Source organism: Anolis carolinensis, chromosome 1 (genome assembly GCF_035594765.1).
Source record: "Anolis carolinensis isolate JA03-04 chromosome 1, rAnoCar3.1.pri, whole genome shotgun sequence".
NCBI classification, from domain to species: Eukaryota; Metazoa; Chordata; class Lepidosauria; order Squamata; family Dactyloidae; genus Anolis; species Anolis carolinensis.
In genome coordinates, this window is record NC_085841.1 from 29,702,671 (window position 1) to 29,720,315 (window position 17,645).

General features: G+C 38.9%; 1 protein-coding gene across 6 annotated transcripts in view; it reads left to right on the top strand.

Annotated features, from left to right (window-relative positions):
• hhat (hedgehog acyltransferase) overlaps positions 1 to 17,645 on the top strand; it is a 214,154-nt gene that overhangs the window by 39,861 nt on the left and 156,648 nt on the right. For all 6 annotated transcript variants that reach the window (XR_010003322.1, XR_010003320.1, XR_010003319.1 and 3 more), the window contains exon 7: positions 9,485 to 9,656. Coding sequence is in view for 3 of the 6 variants with exons in the window: in XM_062971727.1 (XP_062827797.1) it covers positions 9,485 to 9,656 (172 nt within the window). In the remaining 3 variants the exon portion in view is untranslated. The remainder of the gene's footprint in view (positions 1 to 9,484; positions 9,657 to 17,645) is intronic.

Genomic DNA, 17,645 nt, shown 5'->3' on the forward strand with positions numbered 1-17,645 from the left:
ACGTATACTTTACAAATAAAGGATAATGCAAAACTCAAAGCACAGTATATAAAGTAAGAAAAATAGAAGTGGAATGTTTCTTGTTAGTACAGGTAACAGGTTTGGGATGTTAGCAGTGGTTCTCAAACAGGTGTTTTGGCATCACTACTAGTATCCTGGTGGCGAAGTGCGTTAAAGCGCTGAGTTGCTGAACTTGCAGACTGAAAGGTCCCAGGTTCAAACCCTGGTAGCGGCGGGAGCGGCCACTATTAGCTCCAACTCCTGCCAACCTAGCAGTTCGAAAACATGCCAATGTGAGTAGATCAATAGGTACCGCTCCGGCGGGAAGGTAACGGCGCTCCATGCAGTCATGCTGGCCACATGACCTTGGAGGTGTCTACAGACAACGCCGGCTCTTCGGCTTGGAAATGGAAATGAGCACCAACCCCCAGAGTCAGACATGACTGGACTTAACGTCAGGGGAAACCTTTACCTTTACCTTTTTACCAGTGTCCCTGGTTATTGGCCAGGCAGCTGGGACTTCTGCGAGCTGGACTCCAAAATACTTGAAAGGACCAACATTTGGATGTTTTATCTGGTTTGTGTTCTTTGGATTAAGTTCATAGAATCATAGAATCATAGAGTTGGAAGAGACCTCGTGGGCTATCCAGTCCAACCCCCTGCCAAGAAGCAGGAAAATCCTATTCAAAGTACCCCTGACAGATGGTCATCCAGCCTCTGATTAAAAGCCTCCAAAGAAGGAGCCTTCACCACACTCCGGGGCAGAGAGTTCCACTGCTGAACAACTCTCACAGTTAGGAAGTTTTTCCTCTCAGGCTTGTTGCCCTTCTCATTTATATATTGCTTGATGCTTTGTATTATGAAGTTCAATGGTGTTTCTACAGTATAGTCTGTTACATGTTGGTTATCAGTCAAACTAAATTGCCTTGAGGTTTTTGGTTATTCTGGCTTTTGTATATTTTTCATAACATTACTTATTATATCTACTTTTTAATGTTATTCTTTGGATTTTATCCATTTTCATCCTGTCTCCCATTTGGACTTTTGCTTGTTTTAAGATCCTACTGTGTTTCCTGTAAAGAGAAAATGCCATATGTTAGGAACAAACAACAATCCTCCTCTGTTTGTTAATTCAGTATGAGTGTAGTCTGCACTGCCTCCAGATTTTCTCCTTCTGTATTAACCTGCAGTGAAACAGCAATTTTTATATGAGAGATTTTCAGACTGCAGAAGCTCCTTCTGTTCTGTTTAGTTACTTGATTGTGTAGTCATGTCATGTCTGGGTTCTCTTGACTTTACAATTTGTTTCTTTTAATGTGCAATTTTAGATTTTTGTTGTTAAAATGCAAGGAAAGTTTAATCTCTCCTTGCTTGCTTATAAATTTTGTATTTTTAAAAATAGTATTGAATTCAACATTTTTTTAAAAAACGGTTTATAGTATTATAGTACAGTATTTCTACTGTTGGTTGTTTTTTCATGCTATCTTTTGTAAATTATTTGATATCATTGTGTTTGTAACATGATCTTAGTTGCCTTAGGCTCCCTCTTGGTGGGAAAAGCAGGATACTCATAAATGATAATGATCATCTATGGACAAAACAGAAGGTGGGCCTGGAGAGGAGCTCAGAGTTCAGGAACAAGATTGGAGCAGGAATGCAAAACACATTATCAGTCTATTAAAACATATCTTTTAACTCAGCTGGGAGAGGAAACATGTTTCCCATTGATCAGGAGAAGCCAGTAGTCAACCTTTATGTATGGAGCTAGTCTAGTTCTTGTAGGTTCTTAATTAGAGGTTGTTTTCACATTATTGTCTACATCAGTCATGGGCAAACTTCGGCCCTCCAGATGTTTTGGACTTCAATTCCTATAAGGAATTGTGGGAGTTGGAGTCCAAAACACCCGGAAGGCTGACGTTTGCCCATACCTGGTCTACATGGTCAATATTTTTTTTTAAATCATTTTTATGGCTTCATGTACAAATACTAACAGTTCTTTAACATTCAACAGATATTTATACTAAAGCGAAAATTAACAAAGGAATACACATACACACATATATCGAATACAACAACATCTGATATATAATTATATTAATATTAAAATTAAACTAAACACATTTTATTTCCAGCTTTCCCAGAGGCAGAGATGGGAATTATTACATTTGTATTTTCTATATACAAATATTCAACTTATTTCAAAGTATAACCTAAAATATAAACATTTTCTGTCATGTGCGAGACAAGGTCCATTTTCCTTTCTCGTAGGTCTGAGTCCATTGTTATCACTGGATTTGCAACAGGACTTTAGTTGCAGTCAACACCTCTCTTCTCTGAAGATAGCAGGGTTTCAATCTCAAAATATTTCAGTCTCAATCAAAATGCAAATACTATATAACCTGCCTCTCATCAAGGTGGGGTACAATACAGATAAACTACATAGATTTTTTTCATTGTGTCAAAAATGAATTGAGGCAAGTCGCTTCTGGTGTGAGAGAATCGGCCATCTTCAAAGACGTTGCCCAGGGGATGTGTTACCATCCTGCGGGGGGCTTCTCTTATGTCCCCGCACGAGAAGCTAGAGCTGGCAGACAAGAGCTCACCCTGTCTTGCAGATTCAAACCGCCAACCTTTAGGTCAGCAGTCCAGCCTGCACAAGGGTTTAACCCATTGCACCACCGCAGCTCCCTAACTACATAGATAAAAGCATAAAACCATTAAAATGCATATATTAAATATATATATACAATGCCAGATCCTCTAGGCAACCTGGACCCATACCATGTAGGGTTTTAAAGGTAATGACCAATATTTTGTACTTTGTCCATAAACTAACTGGCAACCAGTGGAATGATGTTAGAATAGGTGTGATATCATGAAACTGAAATTTTCAGTAAGTGAAGCACTGATATCCAATTTCCCGTAAAGTTAAGAGCTCAGTAGTCCTAGATATCTTAGTGGGCAGTTGATGTACCTTAAATGAATATTTTATTTTCTTATTGGATTCCGAACAGGAAGCAGATGTGTCAACATTGCTTATTGCAGTCTGAGTAGCATGCATCATAACTGAATTGGCAGCATCGGAGAAATTTCCCCGCCCCCCCAGCCAGTACTTTGAAGAATTGTAGTTTCTTTAGAGTTAGTGAGATGTCATTAAAGATGAGTCAGAAAAGTATAGTGAAAGCATCCGGCAAGCTCACTGAAAGATGTAATAAGAGTTATTAAGTAATCTTCCATTCTTTTTGGAGAATAAGCCAATCATCTACGCAATCATTTCCCAGCACTGAATAGAGATATGAGATTTCAGATGGGTATGGGGTGATAAAATATAGAAATTGGAAGTGAGTGGAATGAGGTCTTCCTTCATCTCATTTTTCTGAACAAGTGAAAAAGGATTCCACTCTCCTCTCTAAAATTGCTGCAAAAATATGTGGATTATTCCAGAAGAAGGGGGTATAAAATGAGGGTGGTAATCTGATAGGGCTAGAGCTGCCATTTCTATCCTCATCACTTCTTTCAGACCACATCATATTTCCAACTGTCTCAATTTGACAAGTACAGTCCAGATTACTCTTCCAGTGTCCCACTTGTCAGCCTTTTCTAACTTGATTTTCTTCCGGTTTAAATAACCTGTCTCATCTTGACCATACTCTGTGTTTACTTGGCCACCTCTGTTCCAGTTCTGATATGTTAAATATTGGAGGGTAGGCCACACCAGGGTTGAAAACACTAATAAAAAATGAAATAGAATTGGTGTGAGGAGAAATGGAAATGGAAGAAGTCAGCAACAAATTACTTTTTCCTGTAGTAGTGAAGTGTTGCAGTAGAAATTAACACATCTGAAGGTGTGTTTTGAGTAATGGAGGAGGGAGCCGTGCATTGGTCTGAAGAACAGAGGACAAGGAATGCAGGCAGCAGCCAGGAAGACAGAAAGGGAGGGAAGGATTTCAGAAAGGCCTTCGACAAGGTTCCCCACAACCTTCGTCAAACAAACTAGTCAAATGTGGGCTAGGCAAAACTACAGTTAGGTGGATCTGTAATTGGTTAAGTGAACAAACCCATAGGGTGCTCACCAATGCTTCCTGTTCATCCTGGAAAGAAGTCACAAGTGGAGTGCCACAGGGTTCTGTCTTGGGTCCGGTTCTGTTCAACATCTTTATTAATGACTTAGATCAGTGGTTCTCATACTGGGATCCCCAGATGTTTTTGGCCTTCAACTCCCAGAAATCCTAACAGCTGGTAAATTGGCTGGGATTTCTGGGAGTTGTAGGCCAAAAAACATCTAGGGACCCCATGTTGAGAACCACTGACTTAAATGAAGGGTCAGAATAATCAAGTTTGCAGATGACACCAAATTGTGAGGGGTAGCCAATACTCCAGAAGACAGGAGCAGAATTCAAAATGATCTTAACCAGGGATGTAGCCGCGGGAGGGGGGGCTTGGGGGGCTTTAGCCCCCTCCCCAAAATTCTCAGGGTGGTCTGCGAGAAGGTCTTACTGGTACGTGGCACATGGTACATGTTTATTCATATCATGATCTGATCACCATGCTCAATATATCCCATATGCGGGTATTGGGATAATGATACAAAAGGTCTGCTAGGATAGATCCTCTCTCACTCAGACTTGCCTCCCCCCCCCCCCCCAATCAAAATCCTGGCAATGGGCCTGATCTTAACAGATTAGAGAGATGAGCTAGAACTAATAAAACGAAATTAAACAGGGACAAATGCAAGATACTCCACTTAGGCAGAAAAAAATGGAATGCAACGATATAGAATGGGAGACGCCTGGCATGACAGCAGTACGTGTGAAAAAGATCTTGGAGTCCTTGTGGACAACAAGTTAAACATGAGACAACAATGTCATGCGGCAGCAAAAAAAGACAATGGGATTTTGACTTGCATAAATAGGAGTCTAGTGTGTAGATCCAGGGAAATCACGCTAACCCTCTATTCTGCCTTGGACAGACCACACCTGGAATACTGTGTCCAATTCTGGGCACCGCAATTGAAAGGAGATGTTGATAAGCTGGAATGTGTCCAGAGAAGGGTAACTAAAATGATCAAGGGTCTGGAGAACAAGCCCTATGAGGAGCAGCTTAAAGAACTGGGTATGTTTAGCATGCAGAAGAGAAGGCTGAGAGGAGACATGATGGCCATGTATAAATATGTGAGGGGGAAATCATAGGGAGGAGGGAGCAAACATGTTTTCTGCTTGATATAAGGAGATAGCGAATTGCTCTTTCCTGCACGTTGCCTATCAAGCTGGGGTGCAATAGCAAATCAATAATAGCTAGCTGGATCTTCAATATCTGTCTTAAATTTATGGATTAGCATGAAGTCCTATCTTTTGAAAATCTGAGTAAAATTGCTCTGCGCAGATGTATCAACAAATGTATTTTCCTTCTTGTGGTAACTAACTTTTCCCCAAAAATATGTATTTGCCATCTGTGAATTTGTGACGAACCTTAAAACAGGGAGGTTGGGAGGGAGAGATTATGGAATGCATTCAGGGTCAGGTCTCTTGCTAGAATGAGGATAAACTAATGATAATCATTAGTGTATCACACAAGAAAAAAAGAGAAAATGCTAGCTTTCCATGCTAAGGTATTATTAACTTGAAAGCATCCATCAATGTCATGAGAATCTCGCACAAGCCATCCTTATTGGAGGGGTATTGGGAAAAAATATGATACGCGGGTATGGGAGAGGATAACAAAGAGATGACAGTTTGGTGTGAAGTTGAAGCTAAATATGTAATACACTTGCAAATGCAAAAAAAGGCTCTGGGGAATTTCCCAGCCTTTCAAAGCAGGTTTCTTGGGATCAGGTAAGAAGTAGAAGGAATGGTGCAATTCCTGCTTTCAGTAGTGGATGCCATTTGTGCAAGCACAGTGATCATGTTGGATATCCTTATAGCTCTAAGTCAGGCATGGGCAAATTTGGGCCCTCCAGGTGTTTTGGACTTCAAATCCCACAATTCCTAACAGCCGATAGTCCAAAACACCTGGAGGGCCCAAGTTTGCCCATGCCTGTTCTAGACACCAACCAGAGTCTGGATCCAACCAGAGATCTGGATTGCAAGAACTATTTTGGATCATGGCTTTAGTAGCTTTGCAGGGTGCCATATTTTTAAACAAACTAGTTGTTCCCATTTTTTCAAAGCTGGATCTTTGAGTATTTCAGAGTCTATTGTCTTAAATGAATTTGTTGAGCCCCTGTATCAGGAGAAAGGTGAAAAAAAAATGTAATAATATATCTTGAATTCTGTTGAATGAAGATACTATTTTCCTCATGGCTATTTGAACTCTTAAAATGCTGAAAAATAACAATGAAAATGAATCCATACACAGCTGAAAATATTTTCAAAAATATATTTTTGGGTTGGTGAATAATTTCCTAACCAGGCAACAATTATGCCACAATGACATTTTTGAAACACCTAATGTTTTTAGCTATGGCAACAATTCTTTTTTTCCTTTGATATTCAAAACCCTGTATGTAAAAGGTGAAGGGAAACAAACATATTCCTCTTGCGTTAATTGCCTTGATTCACAAAGAAATTTTTGCCTCATTATGCTTTTCCTGATAAGTCAGAGAACAAAAAGCTTTTCCAGAAACAATTATCCCTACAGGCGATAAAGGCTAGAGGCTGAGACTATTCTAATCCAACATCCATCCCTCTTTTGAAATGATTTCTTACTGGTTAATATGGATTCAAGGAAATTTTACAGAGTGATTCAGCATGCTTACAAAAGTGACTCTCTTCTGGATGTGAGTAGACATTAGAGAGAAGGATAAAAGGGAAGTGTTATGAAAGTATAAATCTTTTAAGCTTTTTATTGTTCATTTCCTTGTAACATCGATTAAGCAAGATGTTAGCTTTTGACAAGTCAGATGGTGAGGTGGGCTGGATCAATAAAAGAAACACCAGAACACTCTAAATGAGAGGTTTGTAACTGGTAATCTTAATATTTTTAAAAAATATGTTAATTTTTAATACATGAAATATGTGCTAGAATAGATTAGTATTTCTACAGCTCCAAAGATATACAGTTAATGAGACTGGGTAACTATGCGTGAATTCTGTATAGACAACAAGAGAGAACATTTGCTATAGAATAAGGAATTGATGGCAACAGCAATTACTTACCTGCCTCTCCATGTGGATCGAGGTGGAGAATCAGATGAAAACATGACACCAGTTCAAAAACTTAACATCAGAGAAAAGAGCAAATGAAACCAATACTTATTAAAGGCAATGATTTCCTATTTTCAAAATTCATAAAATCATATGTATGCATCTTCCAAAAAAAAAAATCTGAACTTTACTGCTGTTTTGAACTTAGGTAATTTGATAGATAGACAGATAGATATGTAATTACCTATGTAATCAGATAAATAGGTAATTAGATACTTAATTATCTCTCTGATAGACAGATAGATAAGGGGCCGTGGTGGTGCCATGTATTAAATTGCTAAGCTGCAGAACTTGCTGACTGGAAGGTCGGTAGTTTGAATCTGTGGGACAGGTTGAGCTCCCATTGTTAGCCCCAGCTTCTGCCAACCTAGCAGTTCAAAAACATGCAAATGTGAGTAGATCAATAGGTACCGCTTCGGCAGGAAGGTAGCATCATTCCATGCAGTCATGCTGGCCACGTGACCTAGGTGGTGTCTATGGACAATGCCAGCTCTTCGGCTTAGAAATGGAAATGAGCACCACCCCCCAGAGTTGGACTCGACTAGACTTAATGTCAGGGGAAACTTTTACCTTTACTTACAGATAGATAAGATAGATCTATCTGTTTATCTACCTGCCTACCTACCTACTCCAGTGGTTCCCAACCTTTAAGAGTCCGCAGACCACTGACGCAAAAATTGGATACACTGCGAACTATTGAGATAAATCAACTTCTTTCCCCACCAACAACATACAAATAAATAAAATCAGTTTTAAATAACTAGAATTTATTAATCCTCATACGAATATTTACATATACATTTTTTATTTTGTGACATAAAGACAAAACACCATAATGAGACTTAATGAAAAATATAATGTGATTTTTGAGCTTTCACTAGGTGGGAAAACCTTGGATTGATAATATTACTCAATGCCATGCTCATGCCATGACATTGAGTAATAGTAGACTGGCTCTTGATAGTAGCAGGCTTTCAGACTGGCTCTTGAAGCTGGAGTACTAAAAGGAGTTCAGGCTCCTGTCAGTACTTGGGCTTCAAGAACCAGTCTAGGAATGGGCTACGAGGGCTCCTCTTCCGCTGGCCCAGCCTCTTCTGCTGACTCACGTGTTTCCTTAATGTGTGCCTTAATATATGCTTTTATGGTTGCATTTTAACTCTGTTTTAATATGTGATATTATAGCTGTATTTTAAGTATGTTGTGCCCCTCCTTAAGCCAAAAGGGGAGGCGGGTAATACATTTTTAAATATTATTATTATTTTTATTATCATTAATCTTATCTTATTATCTGAGTAGTAGGATGTACATTCACACACACACACACATTTCTGTGTCTAATTGTCTGTCTTACCACCTGAATATGTGTGTATGAACATATATTCTAAAGAACCAAGGGCAGCACATGAACAATATATCAGATATGAAATGTGTCAGTTTAATCTCTATGTATGAAGTTAGGCAAACATGTTTGTGATTTTTTTTGGTTTGTTTTAAAACTTCAGTGTTTTTTTATTTTATTTTAAATTTACCCTATGGATATTTCCCATATTGTACTATCAGGGTGTAAACATTCTAAAGGCAATAGATCCTTTCTGGTTATGGAAGATAACAGAGTTAGCCCTGGTTAGTACTTGGATGGGAGACCACCAAAGAGTACTAGGTGATGTAGTTGATATTCATGGAAGGTGAAACCACTTAAGAAATTAATGGAGTCACCATAAGTTGACAAGCAACTTGAAGGCACAAACAAACACACAAAGCCTATGTAGCTAACAACCTTTGAGCCGGTCATTTCACAGTCGGGGGGACTGAAGACAACAGTCTCAACTGTGCTGTCCCCTTTCCCATGTTGGATATAACAACATTGTTACAAATGTAATATTCTACATAGGATACTGCTAATATGTATAATATACACTGTAGTGTGTTGATAGGCATCAAATATCACATGTGTAACCATTCCACAGGAGTCTCTATGTGGCTTACTTTGCAGAAATCTTTTCATTACATTGTTCAGCATGACTGTCTTCAGTTCAAAAATGGCCTTCACTTTAACAATGGATACTTGACATGTACATAATACAATTTCTCGGCCGGTTGGCCTTGACATTACAAAAACCCAACAACAGAAGCCAGTGCAGTGTTATTACGACTTTGCTTTCCAGACATCTCTTTTGAAAGGTTTAATTTTATTTTCAAATGCAAGGTTAATTCCATTCTGTTTCTGCACAAGCATTTCTATACAGAATTATTTTGTATTTACGTATTCATTCCTAATACAGATGAATAAACACGGTTCCTGCAGAGGGAAGTCTAATCTGTGTGTTTTCATCCGCGGCATCATTCGTATTTTGATCTGGTGGTGCTTGGCAGAGTTGATGATTCACCTTATGTATATACATGCAATATGCAGTAGCCCTTCACATCTGAAAGCAGCAACCTATTGGACCTTAGGTATGTATCTATATATTCATGTTGGTATCGGTGATACTAAGTATTAGATGGGAGGGACACTTGTGGTATCTGTTTCAGTTGTCACCCTTGCTTTACAGAATGACAAGGTAGGTACTGTGTTTGACTATTATTACTTTAATGCACTTTAATGTTCCGCAACTTTCATATGGGTTCCCCCATATGCATTCTTAATATGCATATGCTCAAATAGGCAGAAGATGGTTGGGCCTTACAAAGCCCTATACAGCTCAGGTCCAGGTTATTTGAAGGACCATATTCTCTCATATGAACCTACCCATATTTTGATATCTTGAGGAGCACCTTGTACCTGCCCTGGCTAGCCTTATACACTTGCTGGGAACAGAATACAGTCTATGCTATGGCTGCTTCCCGACTCTCAAACTCCCTTCCTGCGGTGCATCTGCAGAGTAGAAATAATTCAGTTTGACACCACTGACTGCTATAGCTCAATGCTGATGGATCCTGGGAGTTGTAGTTTTGCAAGGCCTTTAGCCATCTTCCAAGAGTTCCAGTGCTTCACTAAGTTACAAATCACAGGATTGCATAGCATCAAGATTCATATTAAACTGCGTTAATTCTACAGTGTAGAGCCAGGCCTAGAGAAGTTAATACTGGCATCTTCCTTACTAACTTTCTCAATCTTAGGTAAATCTTTAGGCGGACCTTTGAATCTTGATTTTTTAGCAGAAGCCAGTCTTGTAGAATCTGCTGAAATTTTGTTTTTTTTCCTCTTTTAGCTGGCACTACTTTCAGTTTTTTTTATATACCCATATTTTAAAAGCCTTTAATATTTTCTGTGTTGTGAATTTTAAAAATATTTTGTTTATGGACAGTATTTTTATTATATAGAACAACATATACATTAACTGTCATATACATATACAGTCTTTTAGACTCATACATGCCCATCTGTATTTTGTAAGTGTTTTATGAATGTCTGATGTAATTTAATAACTTTTTAATTGACTCACAATGTATTGTACAATTTTATATATGTGTTTTATTGTAAGCCGCCCTGAGTCCCCTATTGGGTGAGAATGGCGGGATATAAATATTATAATAAGTAAATAATAATACATTAAAGCAAACCTGGATGACATTCTAAATGAAAACATACATGCCTTAAACAAAAACAACAAAAACAAATAGGGAAAACAAGTGACTTAAATTTTTCAGATAATGATTGTAGGTCCTAAGGTATCTTATTTCCTCTACATTAACTTCTATATGTTAGTTGATCCTATCTGTACATTTTAAATTCTGTTTGTTTAACTGCCTTGTGTCCCAAAGAGTGGGGTGATAATGATGATGATAATGATGATGATGATCCAGTCCTTATAATGTTCAGATTATTTCTCAAAAGTGTAATGAATTACATGACATACCTGCCTTACTGTTTGCGAATTCCAGCCACTTTACTATATGGATTGATGAATATGCATAGAGAAAGGTCATTTCAGGAGGCCCAGAGAAGATTCTGGAGGCCAGCAGAAACATTTTGCTAAGCAGTTGTGAACTTCGCCAGTGCTTGCATAGGAGACAGCTTGGATGCTGTCTCCTAGTCAAGCATTGGCAGGATCCTTTTGAAAGAAAAGAGAGGAAAACCTGCTAGAAGGACAAATTGGACTAAATTGGAAGAATATACTAAGAAGTGATCAAAACTATGTTTAATAACTTTGTTTAAACTGGAAAATGATAGCTTTAAATACAGTATTAAATAATAGTGTTTTTTTTTGGGTTTTTTTGTAGAATGGAAGTTATACTTCCCTTTAGATTCAATGTTCCCTGAGTTTTTGTGATTCCCAATTTTTGTTTCCTCACTTATCCCCGTTTTTAAATGTGCACTGTATTTGAAAATAATAAATAAAAATATATTTTTAAAAAAAGCATTGGCAGGATCCACAATTGCTTAACGTGCTCTTTAACGGAGCAAATGAACAATTCCTATGAGCAAAGATGGGATACAAATATACGGTAATAAACAGCCCGATAGATGCTTTATAACTATGGTTTTGAAAAATAATTTTGAAGAATTTTTTAATGCACGGAAAACAACATTAGATGCATTTACACTCTAGAATTAGTGCAGTTTGACCCAACTTTAACTTTTTGTTGTCTATTCGTTCAGTCGTGTTCGACTTTTCATGACCTCATGGACCAGCCCACGCCAGAGCTCTCTGTCGGCTGTTGCCCCCCCCCCCTCAGCAACGTCAAGGTCAAGGCAGTCATTTCAAGGATAACATTCATCCAACTTGCCCTTGGTCGGCCCCTCTTCCTTTTTCCTTCAATTTTCCCCAGCATCATTGTCTTTTCCAAGCTTTCTGGTCTTCTCATTATGTAGCCAAAGTACTTCATCTTTGCCTCTAATATCCTTTCCTCTAGAGAGCAGTCGAGCTTTATTTCATGGAGTATCGACTAGTTTGATCTTCTTGTGGTCCAAGGCACGCTCAGGATTTTCCTCCAACATCACAGTTCAAAAGTGTCTATCTTCCTTCGCTCATCCTTCCTTATGGTCCAGCTCTCGCATCCATAGGTTACTACAGGAAATACCATTGCTTTGACTATGCGGACCTTTGTTGCCAGTGTGATGTCTCTACTCCTCACTATTTTATTGGTATTGATAATTGCTCTCCTCCCAAGAAGTAAACGTCTTCTGATTTCCTGGCTGCAGTTTGTGTCTGCAGTAATCTTTACATCTAGAAATACAAAGTATGTCACTGAAATACAAAGTTTATCCTTCTATTTGCCAGTAAACAGTCAGTCTGATTTAAGTACGATGACTCAATGCTGAGGAATCCTAGGAGTTGTAGTTTGGTGAGGCAGCAGAACTATTTGACAGAGGGGGCTCAAGATCTTTTAAAACTACAACTGCCACAATCCCATAGCATTGAATAATAATAATAATAATAATAATAATAATAATAATAATAATATCCATAGCATTGAGATATGGCAGTTAAAATGGAGTCAAACTCCATTAATACTAGAGTGTAGATGTACCTACTGTTTCTACTGACACGTGTGAACAACAACAATAACCACATACAGCTAGGCAAAATACCCTACTTTGCATAAGCATAATCACCTCCAGTTTTGGACTTTTCTCAGTATTGTTGCTGTGATAAGAGCCTGCACTTCAAAATTCACAGTTGTACTCCTGTTTTTATTATACTGTGAAAAATAAATTCATGATCTGGTCTTATGCTTTTTCTTTTTGAGAAAAAGATCCATTATACACTTATCTTCAAAAGTGATACATTTACTTGCAATGTGTTATTTATGAACACTGTGGAAGATTTAGCATTGCAAAAACTAAAGAGGAAGGTAGTTCCAACCAGGCCGCTCCCTCGGAGAACCCAATGTCTTGTCCCAGATGATGGACCCCATCAGGACCGAAAATAACATGGTGTTTCCATCTGATCTAGAAACAAATATTTGTGCTCTCAGTCAAGGAGGTTCCTTTTATTACATTTAATTGGATATTCCAGAGGTGTGGTAAAGGGGGAAAGGGATCTTTTTGGTCCAGAATTTATTGCAAACCCATCTCATTTGCAATTCCTGAACTAGTATGTTAAGTTATACTTTAATACCCATGCTTTCCTGAAATTTGAAGTACAGTTAGCCAAGAAAAAAAATCCTGTTTTCAGGAGGGAATAATGGCAGCTGGCTCCATCTCAGTGTTTTAACTCATTTTGATGTCTCCACTTTTATCTTTGTTCTTAGCCTTCTAGCTTTCATTTTGCAGTTTAGCCTTTTTCTCAGGCCATCTTTGAAACCAGTGGATGCACTCATTAAAGTCAGTATGCTGCAGATTCAAGGGAGTGCATATCTTTCTGTTTTGATAAGAACTGGAGAGCAATGGCCTTGAGGAGGAGAAAGCTAAAAGTGTCTAATTGAATCAGTTTTCAGGATGACACTATCTGAAGCATCTAGAGGGGATTTGGCTTTGATGGTTTTAATTTATCTTAATGAAGAGGAAGCAAAGGATTTTAGCTGAGTTATCTACTATACCTTACAGTGGTAGACTTATATTGCTGCATCTGCCTGGATTCGATTTGCTTGGAGTGATAAGCTCTAGTTGTCTGTGGCCGCTTTTTGTTACATACTTACAAACCCTTATATATTTCAAGAGCTTCTGCCCTTTGAACAACATGACTTGAGTACTAGACTACAACTCTGAAGATTAGGGTACAATTTTTCACTTCGGCATGGAAACCCACTGGGTGCCCTTGAGTGAGTCATATTTATTTATTTATTATTTATTTATTTACAGTATTTATATTCCACCCTTCTCACCCCGAAGGGGAATCAGGGCGGATCACATTATGTACATATAGGGCAAACATTCAATGCCCATAAACACATCGAACCGAGACAGAGACAACAGACAGACAGACGCAGAGGAAATTTAACCTTCTCCTGAGGGGATGTTCGATTCTGGCCACAGCGGGGAGCAGCTGCTTCATCATCCACTCTGATGGCACTTCTTCACTTCCTCATTCCAATGTTGTAAGTTAGTTAAACTTGCCTCCCCACTTTTATAAGTGGTACCTTATTTCCTACTTGATAGATGCAACTATCTTTCAGGTTGCTAGGTCAGCAACGAACAGGGGCTATATTTTATTTTTAATTGACGGGTGCTCACCCCGCCACAGGCTGGCCTCGAACTCATGACCTCATGGTCAGAGTGATTTATTGCAGCAGCTGTTTACCAGCCTGCGCCACAGCTCGGCCCCATATAGTCTCAGTCCCAGAAATCCCTCTGATAGGTTACTTTTAGGACTGTCATTCCCCTCGATGGATTGTCACCTTGTCGTGGTGAAGGGCCTTGTGTGTTCCAATGAACTTGCAGGCATAACCATTGGAGTCATGAACTCCCAGGGAGGGGGGCGGGGCGCAGGGGAGGTTCCAGACTGAGCACAATCCGAATACGTCAACAGTGGATCAGGCGGAAGATAACATGGTACATGTTTACAACGGCTGTGAAGGCTGAAGAAGGCTGCAACAGATTGAGAAGCCACTGTTGTTGTGTTAACCATGCCACTGGTTGAAACCCTCACTCTGTGAAGACTGTGTGTTGATCGGCTGTGGACAGACCTCCACACATCAAAAAAACTCACGCACAGGCATCTTCCAAGAACTTGGAAGGCCATCATACTAGGACAACGAGGGATCGTCTAAGTGAAGTAAGTGAAGGACTGTCATAAGTTGGAAATGGCTTGAGGGTACACAATAACAACAACAGCACAGGCCTTTATAGATTTGGTTTCATTGGATTCATTTGGACTGATAAACTGTTTTGATTGTGTGTTCGTGCATGGAGCGGGGTTGGACTGGATGGCCCTTGTGGTCTCTTCCAACTCCATGATTCTATGAATTCTGGTGGGTTTTTCATACTTTGTTGGGATGAGAGCAGGACCATAGCCAGAAAATTTGGGGTGGGGGGTTGAAACCCTACCCCCCCTCTCCCGGCTACATACCTGTCAATATCTGCTTGAGATAGTGCCTGGAGGGACTCTTAATTTTTTGTGTCTCATAGACTTAGCATGGAGATTTGGTTAACCAGTTAAAATTCATGAGTACTGTAAACCAGGTATTTTTTTTAACCTGAAAAATTTCGGAAGGGGGGGGTGAACCTCTACCCCCCCCCCCCCCGGCTACAGCCCTGGATGAGAGGTTGATGTCTACATATTTTTGGATCTTTTCCCATTGTTTTGCTTTTCATGTGTTGTTCTTGCTTCCCTGTGACTGTCAGCTATCCAATACATAGCTGGACATTCTTCATGTCCTAAGGGCTCCCCTTTTCCCATCTTTCACAAACCAATTACTTTTGGGGAAATTAACCTAGTTAATATTGGAATTAGAAGTGGGATATATCTAGTTCAAGGTAGAGAGAGGTGTTCTTGTTCAGATTCCACTCAAGAACTCTTATTACAATTTTTTATAACTCATTTTTTAAAATTCTACAATCAAAATATATACAGAAAGACATTTCATGAGACAAAAAGACCATATCCCACTTACAGAAATGGAAAAAACTTTTTTCTTAATGTAAAATTCTAACTAAAATAACTAACATACGCAATCTAAAACAATCATGATAACCACTAAAACCCCATACTACCTTACTAAACACATCTTGCATATAAAACATTAAAAACTAATCTGTAAGCCTGTTGGTTTTAATTTCTCATTTTGTTATTCACTTAGGCGATCCTTTGTTGTCCGAGTATGATTATCTTCCAGGTGTAGTGTCCTGGCGGTGGATACGTAGGTGACTGTGGAGCCCTATTCTTGGCCCGCATGTTTTTCCACAGTGAGAACATTGGTTTCCAGGTGGAAGGCAGTCCCAATCAGGGTTGGCTTAACGCACCTTCCTCTTGGCATATTTCTCCCTTCTGTCCTCCATTCGTGCCTCTTCAAATGGTTATTTCCTTAAAATGGCCTTATATATCCACCCTTCTACTTTTAATCACACTCTTCTAAGTCAGAAAACCAACAGTAGAACCTTATCCCCACCTTTGTTGTAAAAAGGTGATAATTACAACCCAGTCTTTCCTGAAATTGGTCTAGGATTTCTCCTTGATCAGTATTGTTAGATTGTTCATCTCAGCTGATTCACACATCTTCAAAAGCCAGTGTTTTTGCTTTGGGATAGATGAATCTTTCCCCCACTTATTTCCATTTCCAATGGTAAAGTTGATTTTGTTTTTCCCACTTCTTCATTTGGATAGATGGATGCATTACCAGTTGATCTGAGAGGTCTTTTGACCAGAAGATTATCTAAGTTTATGGTACTGAAAGAGGTATAATGTTTTAATTCAAAGTGGAAAAAGAAGTGAAAACTTGCTGCAGGGGATTGTAGATCTTATCATAGAATTCAGTATTTCTTTTAAAGGCAATCTAATGATAGCGCCTCAGAAAGGCACAAAAAAAAGTGGAGTAATGGCTCCAGCGATCGGTTATAGTTGAGTTTGAGTGTTTTGAAGCTTCTTATTTTTCCCAGGCCAAATGGACTGATAATGCCTATCAGACTGAAGTCTGATTGGCATTATAAAACACAATTAATGCAATGGATACCAACCTTTTCAATGTGTTATTAGATAGAATGACTATTAAAAATATCAGAAATGTCGTCAGCCTACAAAATGTGGGCAATGTTTTAGGTTGGCAGTTTGTTTTTTATAAAATAATATATAAAGATAATGTTAAGAAGTAATGCTTTACGTATGCTATAATCTCCATGCCAAATGTTTCCCTTCTATATAAGCAGATATTTGAACATAGAGCAAAAATAGATTCAAACAGAGAGACAGAGAGAAACATTCTGAAAACTCTGTTGCTTTGAGATACTCTCTTGACAGTGGTGCAAAGGGGGAAGAAAAAAGACAATTCTGTTTGTAATGCTTGGTCCCTTTCTGATAAGGTGGAATTATGATTTTCTTTCATTTAAAAAAAATGCAAGCTAAAAGATGGCATTCTAAACAGACTGAACATGTTCCAAGAAAAAATTAGCCTTGAATTTGAAACATGTAATCACAAATAAAAAAAATAAAATGTGATCCTGTACCTGTCTGAAAGTTGAAGAAGGCTTTTAAAAGATTCATACAAACCACAGAAGGCTGGAGACATTTTTTTGTGTCTCAGGACATTGGCTTTTGTTCAGTGTTAGGAGCGAATTGAGAAACTGGAAGTCACTTCTGGTGTGAGAGAATTGGCCGTCTGCAAGGACTTTGCCCAGGGGATGCCTGGATGTTTGATGTTTTACCATCCTTGTGGGAGGCTTCTCTCATGTCCCCGCATGGGGAGCTGGAGCTGACAGAGAGAGCTCACCCGCTCTCCCCAGATTCGAACCACCAACTTGTTGGTCAGCATTCCTGCCAGCACAAGGGTTGCATCACTGGGAGCCATATGAATTGGATGTAATCAGAATACAGTATTTATCTTCTGTGGCCAGTGGTTCAATGA